The sequence below is a fragment of the Culex pipiens genome, chromosome 1 (genome assembly GCF_016801865.2).
Source record: "Culex pipiens pallens isolate TS chromosome 1, TS_CPP_V2, whole genome shotgun sequence".
NCBI classification, from domain to species: Eukaryota; Metazoa; Arthropoda; class Insecta; order Diptera; family Culicidae; genus Culex; species Culex pipiens.
In genome coordinates this window covers 136,421,307-136,437,769 of record NC_068937.1, presented here as the reverse complement: position 1 = coordinate 136,437,769, position 16,463 = coordinate 136,421,307, and the positions used below count along the sequence as shown (strand labels likewise).

The 16,463-nt window shown below is 41.4% G+C and overlaps 4 protein-coding genes across 5 annotated transcripts; 2 read left to right on the top strand and 2 right to left on the bottom strand.

The window, feature by feature from the left end:
- The first annotated feature begins 202 nt into the window (after positions 1-202).
- Positions 203-7,446, top strand: LOC120420751 (zinc finger protein 431-like). 2 transcript variants are annotated; one of them, XM_039583852.2, is made up of 3 exons: positions 204-535; positions 601-2,352; positions 7,035-7,446. In XM_039583852.2, the coding sequence occupies exons 1-3, from the start codon at positions 297-299 to the stop codon at positions 7,207-7,209; spliced, it is 2,166 nt and encodes a 721-aa protein (XP_039439786.1). In that variant the 5' UTR covers positions 204-296; the 3' UTR covers positions 7,210-7,446. The 2 variants fall into 2 exon arrangements, with proteins under 2 accessions (XP_039439787.1, XP_039439786.1); XM_039583853.2 differs by lacking the exon at positions 7,035-7,446 and having other exon boundaries at positions 203-535; positions 601-2,356.
- On the bottom strand, positions 7,275-8,491 carry LOC120420757 (electron transfer flavoprotein subunit beta). The gene is made up of 2 exons (XM_039583860.2): positions 8,269-8,491; positions 7,275-8,129 (listed from the first exon to the last, which is right to left on the bottom strand). The coding sequence occupies exons 1-2, from the start codon at positions 8,317-8,319 to the stop codon at positions 7,416-7,418; spliced, it is 765 nt and encodes a 254-aa protein (XP_039439794.1). The 5' UTR covers positions 8,320-8,491; the 3' UTR covers positions 7,275-7,415.
- A 2,555-nt stretch (positions 8,492-11,046) lies between these two features.
- On the top strand, positions 11,047-12,176 carry LOC120420755 (3'(2'),5'-bisphosphate nucleotidase 1). The gene has a single exon (XM_039583858.1). It carries the CDS (start codon positions 11,156-11,158, stop codon positions 12,089-12,091), a length of 936 nt encoding a protein of 311 aa, XP_039439792.1. The 5' UTR covers positions 11,047-11,155; the 3' UTR covers positions 12,092-12,176.
- LOC120420753 (uncharacterized) lies at positions 12,102-14,723 on the bottom strand. Its single transcript, XM_039583855.2, has 4 exons — positions 14,317-14,723; positions 14,049-14,259; positions 13,381-13,729; positions 12,102-13,325 (listed from the first exon to the last, which is right to left on the bottom strand). The coding sequence occupies exons 1-4, from the start codon at positions 14,446-14,448 to the stop codon at positions 12,350-12,352; spliced, it is 1,668 nt and encodes a 555-aa protein (XP_039439789.1). The 5' UTR covers positions 14,449-14,723; the 3' UTR covers positions 12,102-12,349.
- Positions 14,724-16,463: the final 1,740 nt, after the last annotated feature.

Genomic DNA, 16,463 nt, shown 5'->3' with positions numbered 1-16,463 from the left:
GTTAAAAAGTTTGTAACAATTGAATTCAATCCTCGATTCAATCGAATCTGAAACTTTTTTAACAAAATTATTACGGATATCCGAATTTTAACAACACAAAGCCACCAAACTGTCAAACTCGCGTGCTGTCAGTTTGCATCGCGACGCCCCTCGGCGCCATAACAAAAATGCGTCACTTTCGGATGTTTGTTTCCCTTTGCGCTTGACCGTCCAACTGTCAAAATAGTCGCAGAAAACCTCTTCGTCAGGAAAGTGCTCCGCAGTTTTTCGTTTATCGATTTTGTCCGATTAGAAAAATGCCCTGCGTCGTGCCAACGTGCAAGGCGACCGACGGCAACCTGCGGCCCTTTCCGCAGCATCCGTCGCTGGTGCAACGCTGGCAGGAGGCGATCCAGCTCGGCTGTGGCGCTCCGCTTGAGCTGCCCGCGACGACGACCGGGCTGGAGATTTGCCAGTGGCACTTTCGTCTTACGGCGCCGGAGGGGGAGGACAGCAAGCTGGAGCGGTACCGGGAACCGAGCTGCTTCATCACTGCGTGAGTTGAACACTAATTTTTGAGGGTGGTGGGGAGTTGAACAGCTTTCTTCTCTTTTTTTTTAGTTCGGGGGAATATTCGGACGTGAGCAGCTGCCGGATGTGTTTGAACTTTTATCCGACGGCCACGATGGTGTCCAAGGCTGGCATACTTGGGGACAACGACATTACGTACTGCGTGTACGAGCTGATGAGTATCATCTTTCAGGATTCGGATTTTTTGGAGATGATTTGCCAGGAGTGTTTGGTCCGGTTGGACGTGATGAGTTCGATGCAAGTTTTCTTCGCGACTGCCGAAGATGCGTTTCAGCAGATTGTTCAGCTGGCGGAAGGACGGGGTGGTGAGTCGCAAGTTGAAGACGGTGAGGATGTTAAGTTTGAGGGTCAGTTCAAGGAGGAAACTCAGGCGATTGTGGAGGAGGTGATTGAGGAGATGCAGGTAGAGGTTGGTACGGCGGAGGATGTGATGGAAGAGTTCGTTACTGGTCATGAGTACAGCAGTGCTGGTTGGAGTACGGAAGAGGAAGATGAGGGGCCGAAGAGGGAGATTGAAAGAAGGGAAGCTAAAAGAGGGAGGAAACAGAAGCAGGTTCGGAGGAAACTTAAGAGAGAACAGGAAAATTTTGATGAGCCTGCGAAACCGAGGCGTATTCCGAAAAACGAACCGAAAACAACCACCGTGAAGCGGGATAAGAACGGTCCCTCGTCGCTGAAGGCGGTTCGGACTAGAAAGTGCTACATTTGCGTTCAAGTTCTCACCGATGCCAACGAGTTGATGTCCCATCTGACGGAGGTGCATGCCCCGACGAAGGACTTTCACTGCAAAGAGTGTGGAGTTGACTTTCCGCAGGTTATTACGTTCAATGTCCATCTGAGTCGTCACGACGAAACCGAGAGACCGTACAAGTGTGAGGTATGTCCGTTAAGGTTCGGTTGTCTTAATTCCAAAAAGGTTCACGAACAGCGTGCGCACGGAATGCATCCAAACTTTGAAGTGCCCGCAAAGATCATCAATCCGGTGGTGTGTGAACATTGCGGTCGTGTGTTTGAGAACAAAACCTGCCTGGCGTCTCACACGCGGGCCAAACACAAAAAATCAGACAATGTTCCGACTTGTAACATCTGCCGGAAGACGTTCACGGCCAGATCCAGTTTGGAGCGGCACATGCTGTTGCACAACAATGAAAAACCTTTTGCCTGCTCACAATGCGACAAGACCTACCGGAGGAACCTGGACCTAAAGCACCACGTCGAGCTGGTCCACGAAGGCAAGAACCCGCACTTTTGCGCAGAATGTGCGCAGTCATTCCAAAGCTATCAAGCGTTGTACCTCCACAAGAAGTTTACCCACGGTAAAAATACCCAAGATTCGGATAAGGCCAAAGCCGAGCTGAGGCAGCAGCGCTACCTGAGTTGCGCCCTCTGCAAAACGGTCAACAGCACCACGGACGAGCTGACCGCCCACATCGAGGTGGTCCACCCCAACGAAGAGTACCCGTACGTGAAATGTCCGGAACCCACCTGTTCGCGCACCTTCCTCACGTCCCACCACCGAGCCCACCACAAGGAAATCCACACGGACAAGTACAGGTGTGACATCTGTGGCGCGCGGAACGCCTCGATTCAGCGCCTTCAGATTCACATCGAGAACAAGCACACCGAGGTGCGCAAATACGACTGTACGGTGTGCATCAAAACGTACAAAACGGCCACGGCACTGCGAACCCACATGCGGGAGCATACCGAGGGAAAGCGCTTCGAGTGTGAGTTTTGCAGCAAGACGTTCAGCCGGAAGGATCAGATGGTTATTCATCGGAGGTAAGCTCGGGGTGATTTTAAAAGATTGTTTGAAAAACTTACTTATTTCGAGCGATCTACAAATCTAGAGTTTTTTTTTAAAGTTCCTATAAGCTATTGTCTTTCTTATGTTTATAGTACCTTTTTTTGTAAAAAAAAAAAGTCTAGGAATTTAAATTGGTAATCTTGATATGTAGATGGTGCTCTAAATTTATAAAACTGCTGTAAATTGTTTCAGACATACAAAAATTTGTAATTTTAAAACTAAAAAATAATAATTATTCAATGTATTACATTCTAACAGGATGTAATTGTTAAACCAACTGATAATAATATGCATATAAAATTTAAAAACTTCAAGACTCTAGAATTTTTGAATTCTTAAATTCTTTGGCCTTATTTTTTTCTAATTTATATTTTTTTTTTAATTTTATAATTAGCGCATAAAATATTGTTTTGGTCTAATATCAGAAATTCTATTCCAAAAATATTTAAAATACCCGAAGTTCTATTTTACCAAATTCGAATATTCTAAAACTCAAAATTTTAAAGCTGAGCAAAATCAGCAAACAAATCTTTCATGTATAAAACAATGTAAGTTATAATTGAAGAATTACATTTTTACGATTTTCTAAAATTAAAATGTCATAGTACATATCATCTAATCACATAAATCACTTTTGAAATATCAAATAAAATTATATATAATTGAATTAAAAAATAATAACAATACAAAATTGAAGATATAGTATTTTTTTTAAATCCATGTATTTGTCTCCGTTACGTTAAGTAATGTTACATATATTCAATATTCAAATGCTTTTAATTTTTAGTTCATGACTTCAGAAATAATAAGATTCTTTTTTTCCAATACCGAAATTATAAAACAATTAATTCAAATTCCTTAATTCTTATATTTGGAAGCTCTAAAATTAGAATATATAAAAAAAAACTTAAATTGTAAAAATTGCCCACTTAGATTTTTTTAACCGAATTCGGTAAAGTTTACCGAATATTCAACTGCTGAACAGTTCGGTAAACTGAAAATTACCGAATAAAAAAAACATAACATTTTATTAGACAAAAACTTAATAACGTCTTGAACTCTAAAGTTCGAAAATTTAAAAAGGTCGTTTCGCTTTGCAAATAAATAATAAAGGTTTCGTCTTCTTTAACTCTAAAATTTTAAATAAAGGAAAATTATTTTAGTTTAATTATAAAATATAAGGTATTATGCAGGCCAAGGGTGCATGATACTGATGATACTCGTCGGTTGACACACCTAGGCAAGGAACATCCCGGAAGGAGCCCAACTACATCCGTAGTGCTGTTTGGACAAAACAGCATGGCTTTGGTTCCTTGCAAGTGTCCTATTTTCTTACCTCCACGTTGGCTTGGTTTAGTCATCATGATGACAAGGTGTAACCTAGCTGGTGGCCTGTGGAAACGACTCGTAAACCTTTGACCAGCGAGGGTCAGAGTAGAGACGGCTAGAAGAAAGGGGCGCGTCAATGTGGGAAAGGGAAGTAATTTGTGATTGTAGACGGTATTGTTTTGATTCGCAGTATGTTGAGTCAACTGCTGTGGATGTACCTGAGCATCGCAGAACGGGGTTTCTCTTATTTCCATTTCAGCTAACAGCTATCTTCTATTTATTTTGTTTCACTGATTTTCTAAATCGGCTTCTGTTTACTATCCTTCATTTGATTTCGATTTTACTTATTTGATTCTCTTATTTCTCAACGCTTTTCCACTCTATTTTACCAATTGATGCTGCTGTAACAAACTGTCTGCTTTCCCTTAATTTGGCAGCGATGTCAATTTTGTTTTGTTTATCATGTGCCTTTTCTTTTCTTTATTTATCTATTTGAATAATTTCTCATCTTCCCTGTAAATTGCCCTCAATACAATCTAAGCTTGTTTGTTAATTTCTTTATCTACTTCATAAATTACTATCTTTCTTTTACTATTGATTCTTTACATAGTATATTTCCTTCACTGTCCATTGTTTTGAAACTTCACTTTTTTCTTAAGCAAGTGAGGTTCGAGCCCTTACTCAATTTATGGAATGATAAAAGGAATAACACAAATATTACTATTGTACTTTTGAAAAACATTTCTAAAATGCTTAGGACCAAAATATTGTAACAAAACACCGCGACAAAAGAAATAGCAACAGATAAACACGATTCAACATTAGGGAAGATTTCAGGAGAAAACAATACACAGTAAATAACAATTAGTTTTTGAATTCAAAAATAAAACAGTACTTGCAGGCCAAGGATTGATACCTAAGAGCATGCAATGGCATTGACCTTGTTGCGTGCTCTTCGGTTGACGTCCACGTAAGGAACATCCTGGAAGGAGCGCAACTAACTACATCCGTAGTTCTGTTAGATCATCCGAATTATCTTGATCAGAACAGTATAGCTCTGGTTCCTTGCGAGTGTCCTATTTTCTTACCTCCACGTTGGCTTGGTTTTCATGATGACCTAGCTGGTGGCCTGTGGAAACGGATCGTAAACCTTTGACCACCGCGGGTCAGAGTCGAGACGGCTAAAAGAAAGGGGCGCGACAATGTGGGAAAGGGAAGTAATTTGTGATTGTAGACGGTATTGTTTTGATTCGCAGTATGTTGAGTCAACTGCTGTGGATGTACCTGAGCATCGCAGAACGGGGTTTCTCTTCTCTTCATTCTCAGCCTATCTCCTATTTTTATTTTGCTCTACTGATTCTCAATTCCTAAAAATATACTTTTCCATAATGTACTAGTAATATCAAGTCTATTTATTATTTGTCTAATCTTTTTTGATTTTATTGCGAATTTATTTATTTGAATAATTCTTTATCTGTCCTATAAATTATCATTACTATAATCTAAGCTTGTTTTGTATCTCTATTTATTAACTATTGTCTAATTTTACATCTAATACATCTAGCTTCTCATTTTTATTCTTTAAAATACGCTCATCATTCTCTTACTATTGATTCTTGATTTTTATAAAATATATTCTCTTTTACTGTCTATTGTTTTCAATCTTCACCCTTTTTTTAAACAAGTGAGGTTTGAGCCCTTACTCAATTGATGGAATGGTTAAAGGATTAACACAAATATTACTATTGTATTTTTGGTAAACTTTTATAACATGCTTAGGACCAAAAATTGTAACAAAACACCGCGACAAAAGAAATAGCAACATATAAACACGACTCAACACTAGGAAAGATTTCAGGAGAAAACAATACACAGTAAAATAACAATTAGTTTTTGAATTCAAACTAAAATAAAACAGTTTTTGCTTTAATGAAAGTTGATAGGCACACTATAAATTGTTAGGCGCTTATACTTACATCAAACCCTACGTAATGTACCACCCCCGGCCGAGTTAAAATGCGTAACCGGAAAAGAAGGTGTGCATGCCTGGCACGAACACTCAAAGCGTGTTCTAGCGTGCTGCTCGTACTGACTCAGAGCAAGGGTGAGATGTAGGTGTAAGGGCAGTGCGTGTTCGTCGGGAACCTAGTGCATAAGATCGGTCAAGGCCCGTTCTTACACTGAAAATTGCGAATTGCGAAAAATAAAACAGTACTTGCTTTAATGAAAGTTGATAGGCACACTATAAATGGTTAGGCGCTTATACTTACATCAAACCCTACGTAATGTACCACCCCCGGCCGAGTTAAAATGCGTAACCGGAAAAAAAGGTGTGCATGCCTGGCACGAACACTCAAAGCGTGTTCTAGCGTGTTGCTCGTACTGACTCAGAGCAAGGGTGTGCGTGTTCGTCGGGAACCTGGTGCATAAGATCGGTCAAGGCCCGTTCTTACACTGAAAATTGCGAATTGCGAAATATAAGGTATTATAATACATACCAGACTTGATTAACCGAAGATTTGTACGGGACTTAATCGGATCATGACCCTTAATTTATAATTGGATTCTTATAATTTTTATAATATAGAAATGGAAATTTATAAAATTCTTGAATTCATTTTTTCTTAATGCTGTCCAATCATAACATTCTTTTAAAAATTATAATATTTCATAATTTTAACATTCTTTAAATTGAACATTCTAAAAAAAACTGATTTTTTTACGTTGAACTAAGTACGTCATAAGCAGCTATTAGACTATGGCAAACAAACAAACAAGCTCGCACGTTTTTCGAGTTTGACAGTTTGCCAAACTCGCAAACTTGCAAACAAAGCCAAATGTATGCAGGCTGACGTTTCTGCAAACAAATGCAGGCAAACTGTCAAAAAGTTTGTTTGCGAGTTTGTCTGGGCCGCAGTTTTAAAATATTCTTAAATTGCTTTGAATTCTAAGCTGAAAGTGCACTTCCCAAACTTCAAGTACCTAGCATAACAATTTTATTTTAAATTTCAAAAATTATTAAATCGTAATATTTTTAGATTCTTGAATATTGAAAGCTGAAATTCTAAAACACATAAATTAAAAATAATTAATTTAAAAGATCCAGCTCTAAAATTTCAAAAATCTATAAAATCATAAAAAGAATTTATAAATTCTTACAATCTAAACTTCCAATCCAATCCCATCTAAAATCTAATTTAAAATCGAGTCAAAACACATATTTAGGTAGATCCGTGATCTAAATGTCGTAGTATTTAAAATCGTCGAATTACTGAAAACCAGCGACAACGATCGCTTGCAATAATCTTCTCCCTCCCCTTCAAAACAGACTCCACACCGGGGAGCGCCCCTTCAGCTGTCCGGTTTGCTCGAAACGGTTCAGCGACGACGGAACATTCAGCAAGCACAAAAAACGGTGCCAGGCCGCACTGCAGAACCAACTGACGCAGCAGCAGGAGGATGTGATGATCGAGTTTGTCCAAGAAGATGAAGCCGCTAATTGAATAGAAGTCAATTTGGTAGAAGTAAATTGTGTGGATTTTCTGATTGAAAGAAATGTCCTTTCCGGTTCTAAAGTGCAAAACTCTTGATTTTATTTTTTGTTTTAGAAATTATATTTCGATCTCTCTCGCTCTCATCACTCTGCCAATAATAGAAATGCACTTTGTCACGAACAGAACAGAAAAAAAAACTTGCAATTCATCGTCGCCTACTTGATGTGTCCTCCGTCGCGCAGCTTGCCCAGCAGGGTGTCCACGTCCGGCAGGATGGAACCGGCCTGGCGCACCGGCGGATCCTCAACCGACACGATCTCGATGCGTGGTGTCGTGTCCACGCCGAGATCCTTCGGCGCCACCTTCTTGATGGGCTTCTTCTTGGCCTTCATGATGTTCGGCAGAGTGGCGTAACGCGGCGTATTGAGTCGCAAATCGGCGCTAATCACCGCCGGAACCGTGGTCTTGATCGTCTCCAAACCCCCGTCAATCTCCCGCACCACCGTCAACCCATCAGCGGTCTTTTCAACCTTCGAGGCGTACGTAGCCTGGGGCCAATCCAGGAGCGCCGCGGTCATCTGCGCCGTCTGATTGCAATCGTCATCAATCGCCTGCTTGCCCAAAATCACCAAATCGGCCTTCTCGTCCTGCGCCAGCTTGGCCAGAATCTTCGACACGTGAATCGGCTGCAGCAGGTCGTAGTCCTTGCCCGTCACCTCGATGTGAATCCCGCGGTCGGCACCCATCGCCAACGCCGTCCTCAGAACCTCCTGCGCCTGAGCTGGACCTACCGAAACGGCAACCACTTCCGAGGCCAGCTTCTTCTCCTTCATCTTGACCGCCTCCTCCACGGCAATTTCATCGAACGGGTTCATCGAGTGCTTCACGCCCTCCGTAACAACCCCGGATTTGTCCGGCTTGACGCGAATCTGGAAGAGACATTTCAAGAACACACACACGCACGCACACACACGTTCCCCATCATCATCATGTTGTGTAACTAGCAATGGCTTATCAGCGCCCCGAAATCGCTGCTATCGCGGACCTCGGAAGATCATCCTCCCTTACCTTGACGGCATAGTCGATCACGCGCTTTACTCCGACCAGGACTCGGGACATGGCTGATAGTTGGTTGGATCTCTGGAGCACCTTTTGATTACCCAATTAGCGGAATATTGGACTCGGATGCCACAACAGACGTTGAAGGCAGCTGCTTAGATACTTGTTCACCAGTTGAGCGACGCAGACAAACAGAGCAAGACTTGGTGAGGAGGAACTGACTTCTCTCTGTTGTACGGTACGAATCAGGAGAGACAGGCCCAGCTATATCGGTGTAGTTGTTTGTTTGTTGGGCTGTGTTGGGTTGGCAATGTCGAATGAACGAAAGCGAAATGCGTATGGTACAAAGGTTGGTTTTAGTTGAGGGAAGGGATGCCAACATTTGTGGATTATTTCGATTATTTTCTGAATAACGGCGTTATTAACGCTCAATATCTCAGAATTGCTGGAGAAACGCTAAGCAACTCTTATCGTACCTTTAGTGTGTAAATTGTGGTCGTAACCGCAAGGCGAATTTTTAAGGTTGTTTTGCGCCTTGAACCAGCAAGACAAGAAGATAAAGTTCCTAGATGCTTGTTTAGTATGTTTTGTCTGAGTTTTAAATAAACCCTAACACAAATACTTAAAAATTATTATAATTTCAATAACCTAACATTTTAAAAAAAAATAATTATGAGTTGAAAAACTTTTGCAATTTGGAATGTAGAAATGTCTATGGGCTATAAGGTATTACAGCGTGACTTCACGAGCGCACACGCGTACACATTTTCAGTGAGACACACGTGAAAAAATGTAAACAGTGCAGCCAAGCTGTCAAATTTCTAACCTAAAAATCGAGTCGGCGTAAAACCTAATAGTTCCTTTGCAAAACCTGATAAGAAACAAAAAAAATGCATGCAAAAAACTCTAATAACGGTCAAAAATGCTTGCATAAAACTCTAAGAGCGGTCAAGAGATATATGCTTTACCTAAGGCTACCAACTGTACGGATTTTTTCCTTACCATACGGACTTTCGACCTTCTTCGCGGATTTTTAACAGGCCGGTATTTTTGTAGGGAATTTCACGCATAATACGGATTTGTATGGAATTTTAACAATTTTTGAACACTGAATTGAATTGAATTGAATTGAATTGCGAATTGCGAATTTTTGAACACTGAATTGCTTTTTTGATTTGGTCAAAGCTTTTGTTAATTAATACAGCTGAAAGGGAAAAGAAAACGAAAAAAAAAATTCAGCAAAAATACGCAAGCCTCGAATCTTTAAACCTATTTTTTTATTTAAAAAAAAAAACTTTAGAAAATTTAAATTCAGAAATTCAAAAATTACAAAAATAAATAAACATTTAGAAAATGTATGAATTGCAACTAAAAATGAAAAAAAGCAATACAAAATTTAAAATTCGAAAATATAATATTTTGCGATAGATTTTTTTTTCAAAATTCTTATTTTTTATGGCCGCCATTTTTGGCACCATCTTAAATACAGAAAATCGGATTACATACTTTGGAGCATTTTCGGAGTCTTAACCAAAATAAAAAAAAATCATGATTCGATTATACGGAGTGAAATTTTGATAAGGACTCTGGTTCAGTCTCTGGGTAGTCAAATCTTAGAATTTTTAAATTTAGAATTTCAGAACTTTACAAATGTTATGTTTAATATTTTGTAATTTTGTACTTTTAAATAATATTTTTTTATGTTTTTTTAAATATAATTTATTATATTTATTATAATTATTAAATATAAATATATTTTATTTTATTTATGCACAGATTACGGAGTAAAATTATGGAAATGATGATCTTTTTGTTCACCTGGCGCTCACATTGTTTTTCAGGATCAAATTGCCTGCAGGTATGAAGATCATACATTTCTGGAGTATTTCCTAATTTTTTTTCTGGTTGTTGGTTGTTTTTGAATACGCTGACACAAGGCGGGTTCAGAAAAACTCTAAAAAAACAAAATAATAATATTTTTTTGTTTATAGTACCCTTTAATTTCTTTCAGATTTTTATTTTATTTTCAAATACAGTCCAGACTCGATTATCCAAAGTTTCGTTCACGATCACGACCAAAAAACTTTTTTTTATATTTTGATTTTTTTTGCGACCCCATTTTAGTCAAATTTTAATATTGTATTGCCCTTTAAATTGAAAAATGCATGTTTTCAATATTTTATCTCCGCCATTTTGGCCGCCATCTTGGATTTGAAAATTCTAAATCAATTCAGAGTAGTTTGTGGGTCATACTTGAGCTCGACCATAAAAAATAGGATACCAAAAAAAATGTTTTTTCGTGATTAGATTATTCGAAGTTTCGATTATCCGAAGTGATTTTTTTCCGAGGCCTACGGATAATCGAGTTTCTGATTTTTTTTTATTTTAGAATGTATTTATGTTTTTGATATTTTTTTCAGAAAATTAGAAAATTATGTTTATGGATTTTCCCTCTGTTCTTGATCAAAAAACAAAATCCGTCCTTTGCAGCCATTGCAAATTTTATTTCAAGTTTGTGTAAAAAAAATCTGATTAAATTACTCTAGGTTTGTTGAAAAATCATTTCAAAACCCAAAAAAAATGAAAACATTGCAAGTCGATCGCTTTTTGTTTATTTTTGTTGAATGTTTCTTGAATTTTCACCCCACCCCGCCCACTTTGACACTCTCTTGCAGGGCTTGTCATTCATAACCAACCCCACCCCACTCAAACTCCCAACCCCCTCTTGAAACCATCAACATAACCCAACACAGATTTGTGTCAAGTGTTTCTCAGTCAGTCAGGCTGGGTTGTAAATCAATCGCTGTTTTCACTCCTCTTCATTTCGACCGGACGACCACTTTCTTATCTGCTCGGAGCCGATCGTCCAGAGTTCCGAAGTTCTTCAAGTTTCGTGATGGCCAGTTCGACGGTAGTTGCCCCGCTTGTGATGCGGATCGTGGCCAGCTCGATCCAGATCGCGAACCGTGCCGGGCGGATCATCCGGGACGTGCTGGCCAAGGGCGATCTGGGAATCGTGGAGAAGGACGGCAAGGACGACCTGCAGACGGAGGCGGACCGGTCGGCGCAGCGCTGCATCGTGGCCTCGCTGGAGAAGCTGTTCCCGAACGTGACCATAATTGGGGAGGAGGGAGCTTGTGATACGCGCGTTCCGGAGGATTGGCTGGTGTCGGATGTTAATGGGGAGTTTTTGGCGGGGAACGCTTGCCCGGACGCGTTGAAGCAGGTCAAGGAGAGTGAGTTGGTCATTTGGGTGGATCCGTTGGATGGGACGAGCGAGTACACGCAAGGGTTTTTGGAGCGTGTTACGGTGTTGATCGGGATTTCGGTGAATGATCGTGCGGTTGGAGGAGTGATTCATCAGCCGTTCTTCCAGTCGGACAGCGGGACGCAGGGACGGACCATCTGGGGAGTGAAGGGGATCGGAGCTGGAGGGTTCATTCCGACGCGACCGCCTACGGACAGGTTCATCGTGACTACGACTCGATCACATTCCAATGCACTGGTTCAGTCGGCGCTGGACGCGCTGTCCCCGGATGAGGTATTGCGGGTTGGTGGCGCTGGGTACAAGGTACTGCAGCTGCTGGAGGGGAAGGCTCACGCGTACGTGTTTGCCAGTGCCGGCTGTAAGAAGTGGGACACGTGCGCACCGGAAGCGGTCCTCGAGGCGCAAGGGGGAAAGTTGACCGACATTCTGGGACGGCACTATTCGTACGGGAAGGAGGTAAGTTTTCCAAACGCTTGTGGAGTACTGGGGACGGCCAGTGGAATATCGCACGAGGATATTCTGGCCAAGCTTCCGGACAGCGTGAAGCAAGCAATGAATAAGTAAGGGACGCTACTTAACTGTTTGTCTGTACTAGTACAATTTATTGTTTATTTGTTAAAATAAATCTCTCGTGACTTTGACCCTTGAACGAGGTCTGGTTAATTTCCTAACGCTTCGAAAGCCAAAATGTTTGTTGTATGTACCTCGCGTTGATGAATCTTGGTGATTTTGACAGTTGGCGAATATGGACTTTCGGACAGCGATTGGTTGGGAGGATTTGTACCGAACGTAACGGAGTGTAATTTAAGAACGACTGCTGATCTACAGCTTTGATTTGGGTGTTTGCAGCATAGCCCTCAGTTCCCGCCTCAGAATCTTTCCGCTAAGATTTTTGGGAATCTCCGCGATGAACCTCACGCCCCCGTGCAGTCGCTTGGCCGGTGATGTCCGATCGGCAACGTATTTCTTGATCTCGGCCTCGCTAATATCCACGCCATCCTGTTTGACCACGAACGCCAGCGGAAGTTCTCCGGCGGCCTCGTCCGGCAGTCCAATGACGGCCGCGTCTTTCACCTTCGGGTTGGTCAGCAGAATCGCTTCGATCTCGGCAGGCGGAACCTGAAAGCCCTTGTACTTGATCAGCTCCTTTAGTCGATCCACGATGAAGAACTCAAAGTCTTCGTCGTAGTATCCGACGTCTCCGGTGTGCAGCCATCCGTCCTGGTCGATCGTTTCGCGCGTTGCCTTTTCATTGCCAATGTATCCCTTCATGATCTGGGATCCCTTGAAGCAGAGTTCGCCGTGTTGGTTCGGCCCGAGTAGCTTGCCCGTTTCCGGATCGATCACCTTGGCCAGCGTTCCGATCTGTACCTTGCCGACGCTCCCGCTTTTGTGGCACTCTCCGTTCTGCACCAACGTGGCCAACGTAGTCTCGCTCATTCCGTAACCTTGACGGACGTGTCGAACGTTGAGTCGTGCCTTCACCAGGTCTTCTGTCTCTTTGCTCAACGGAGCGGCTCCGCAGAGGAGGGTATCGATGCTGGACAGGTCGTAGCTGTCTACAAGCGGATGCTTTGCGAGGAAAACGACTAGCGGGGGTACAACGAAGATCATAGTACAGCGATAGTTCTCGATACAGCTTAAAAATAGACCTTCCTCAAATTTGGGCAGCGATACGAGCTTCTGCTTGTTGCAGATCACGTTGATCAGGGTCATGCAACCGTACGCGTGGAACCAGGGCAAAACTCCGAGCAGGACGATCCCTCCGGGAGGTGGTTCCATGAGGTTCGAGGATTCCCTGAAAGATCGTTCGTTAGAGGATCAAGTAAATTGAAAGATCATCAAAAACTTACTCCAACAGCGCGATACTGGCCAACAGGTTGGCGTGGGTGAGCTGGACACCCTTCGGCAGCCCCGTCGTCCCGGAAGAGCACATGATCAGCGCCACGTGCTGATCAATGTCCACCGTGGGAATGTAAAAGGTCAACGGGTTCACGAACGTAACCGATCGTTGAAACTCTTCAAAAAGGACCACATCCCGCTGATCCTGACCCTCAACGAAGGGATTCTCGTCCCCGAAAAGGACCACCTTCTGGACAATGTGCCGGTTTCGCCGGGCCGCCGCTACGACGCGATCCGCCGAAAATGGCGACACGAAGATCAGCTTCGGCTTGGACAGGCTGAACGCGTGCTCCAGTTCACCTGCGGAGAGATTGCACCTTGTAATCTTGCGGTTGGGCTTATCAACAAATTTGAATAGGGTAATAATGTGCTGTGATAACGCGCTTATCGTGTTTGTCATGACAAGCTGTTTTGCGCGATAATCAATTAGCTAAGAACATGTTTTAGGGGGGAATTGGCAAAATTTGGGAAGCCGAACGATCGCGGTTGAGCATGGTCAAGGTTCGCGTAAACCGGTTTCCCAAAAACAACCTATAATGCATTTCGCCTTCTTTCGATTCATAATTCTCAGCTCATTATACCGTGGACGACCCTGGCCGCGGACTTTGCCACCACTTACGCTCGGAATAGGTCAGATTGATGGGCGCGACTGTGGCACCGACAAAGAGCGCCCCAAACAGCACCGCCGGGAACTCGAGCCGGTTCTCGCTGACGATACCGATGACGTCGCCCACCCGGATGCCGGCCAACGTCCGGAGACACTCGGCCAGCCGCACCGACTGCTCCAGCAGTTCCAGATATTGCACTTCCGTTCCGTACACGCCGTCAATCTACGAATTGCAAAGGTCAATAGCTGATACCCAATACCGGACTCCGTCTCAACCCACCACAGCCACATCGTTCCCGTTACGGCGCATCCGGTTGCGGACAAAGGCCCCCATCGATCCGAACCCTTCCGTAATGTTCTGCGGTTCGGGCCCACCGCTGATGATGAATCTGCTCTCATCCTTCGATGCCATCGCACTTGAACTTTGTTGATTGAGAGCACACTTTAGCGCAAACACACCAATTAAGCACCACAAACCGGTTCTTCCCAGGGGACAAGGAGGACACACTTTCTTTCGCACCTGTGCGAAGTGGAATGGGCACGAGCGATTGACCGATTGACCGATTCACTGAACAGTGAGTGATTAAGTGCTAGACCTGTATGACCACTTGAAGCTGTTATCACAGAGACCGGTGCCGGACTGCCGAGCGCCGCGATGTCTTGAGTGGTGTGTGGAACTCTCGCGCGGACGTCGACAATAACCGCATAAGAGTCGTATTAGCTCTACCTACATCAGACTGAGCATAAGAGAAATCATCAATGACACAGTTCAAATGGGACACTTTTGCGCAGCACGGTCTGGAAGTGTGAGGTTGGTGTGGTGTGTGTTGATGGGAGGTAGAACTAGGATAGTATCTCACTAACACAAGTGGCGAGCGCTAAATCGTGGAACTGTGTTTTATGTACTTGGTATTACGCACACACTGTATATTTGCGTAAGGTTGCTGTTCAGAACGAGTCTTGTTTAGCGCGAAATGAATTAATGATTCTTGTGAATGAACCGCACCTTGGTCAGTGAGATCATTCATAATGTTTTATACCGATGCCGGTGTGCTCTTTTGTTCTAAGCTTGCTGGGATTCCTATCTAAAAAGAACAAGAGAGCACACGGACATCGATATCGATATAATTGCACCACAGAGATACGTGATTCTACGTGCTTGTATTTTTTTTTAAATTAAATTGAACTGTATGACGGTACTAGTTTGAAATGAGTAGTTCTCTACGATTGTTTTCGCGATTTCTAAATTTTATTTTTTTGATTCGGATGAAACTTTGTCCATGCATTCCATATGTCAAAAGAAGTCATTTTGTGTAATTAGTTTTTACATACAAGAATTAACATGTTTAAGCTAGTTTAGAGATATTTTAATTTTTTTGTAAATTATCGATTTTACTGCATCGCAAAAATTATGTTTTGATCAAAATTTAGATTGTAAATTAATTGTAGTATTGTTTACATAATGCATTTCCCAAAAACTTTTACATTAAAATGTTTAAATTCTTTAAATCTTGAAATTTCAATTTTTATACTTTTTTATATTTTTGAGAGACATCGATGCATGGGACTTCGACTACTCGAATCATGGAAAAAATCGTCGTATTTTTTAATTATTTACTTTGCTTACCTCTTGAAATAAAATAATCTAAATCGCATAAGAGTAGTTTTGAGGTTTTAACTAATCTCGATAATCAAAAATAAGACAACGAAAATGATGTTTTTTCATGACTCGATTATCCGAAGATTTGATTATCCGATGTGAATTTTTCCAAAATTTTCCAATCAAAAAAATAGAATTTGATAAAATTAAAAAAATAATTCAAGAGTTTACAATATAATTCAGGAATTCAACACTTCATATTTAAAAAAAATAAAACGCAAAATTAAAAAATAATACCAAAATTAAAAAATTCAGGAATAAGTGATAATGGATAAGGGACAGCTCGTGCCCGATTATCCAAAGTCATTCTTCTCAAGATTTGGGTGCTCCAAATTACCTTATTTTCTGTTATTTAAGATGGTGGCAAAATCGCAGAGGTTTTTCAATATTTAAAATTTGAGAATTGTAGAATTCAGAAAAATACAAATTTAGGAATTTAAATTTTTAGAATTTAGAAATTTTTGAATTTAAAATTTATAGAATTCGAAAGTTTATTTTTTTTTGTATTTTTAGATTAGAATTTTTAATTTTTTTAATTTTTAAAATTCTAAATTTTTACATATCTAGAGTTTTTTTTTAAAAGGACCTACAGTCGACTCTCTGGTTGTCAATATCCAAGGGACCGTCGAGGAAGAGAAGAATTAATTTACAGAACGATGCAAAATGAAGACTCGATTGAAAATATTTTTTTCCTGATACTCAGCTATGGGAGAGAACGATGGCAACGTCACTAAACAAAAACAAACAAATGTCAAGCACCCTTAAAA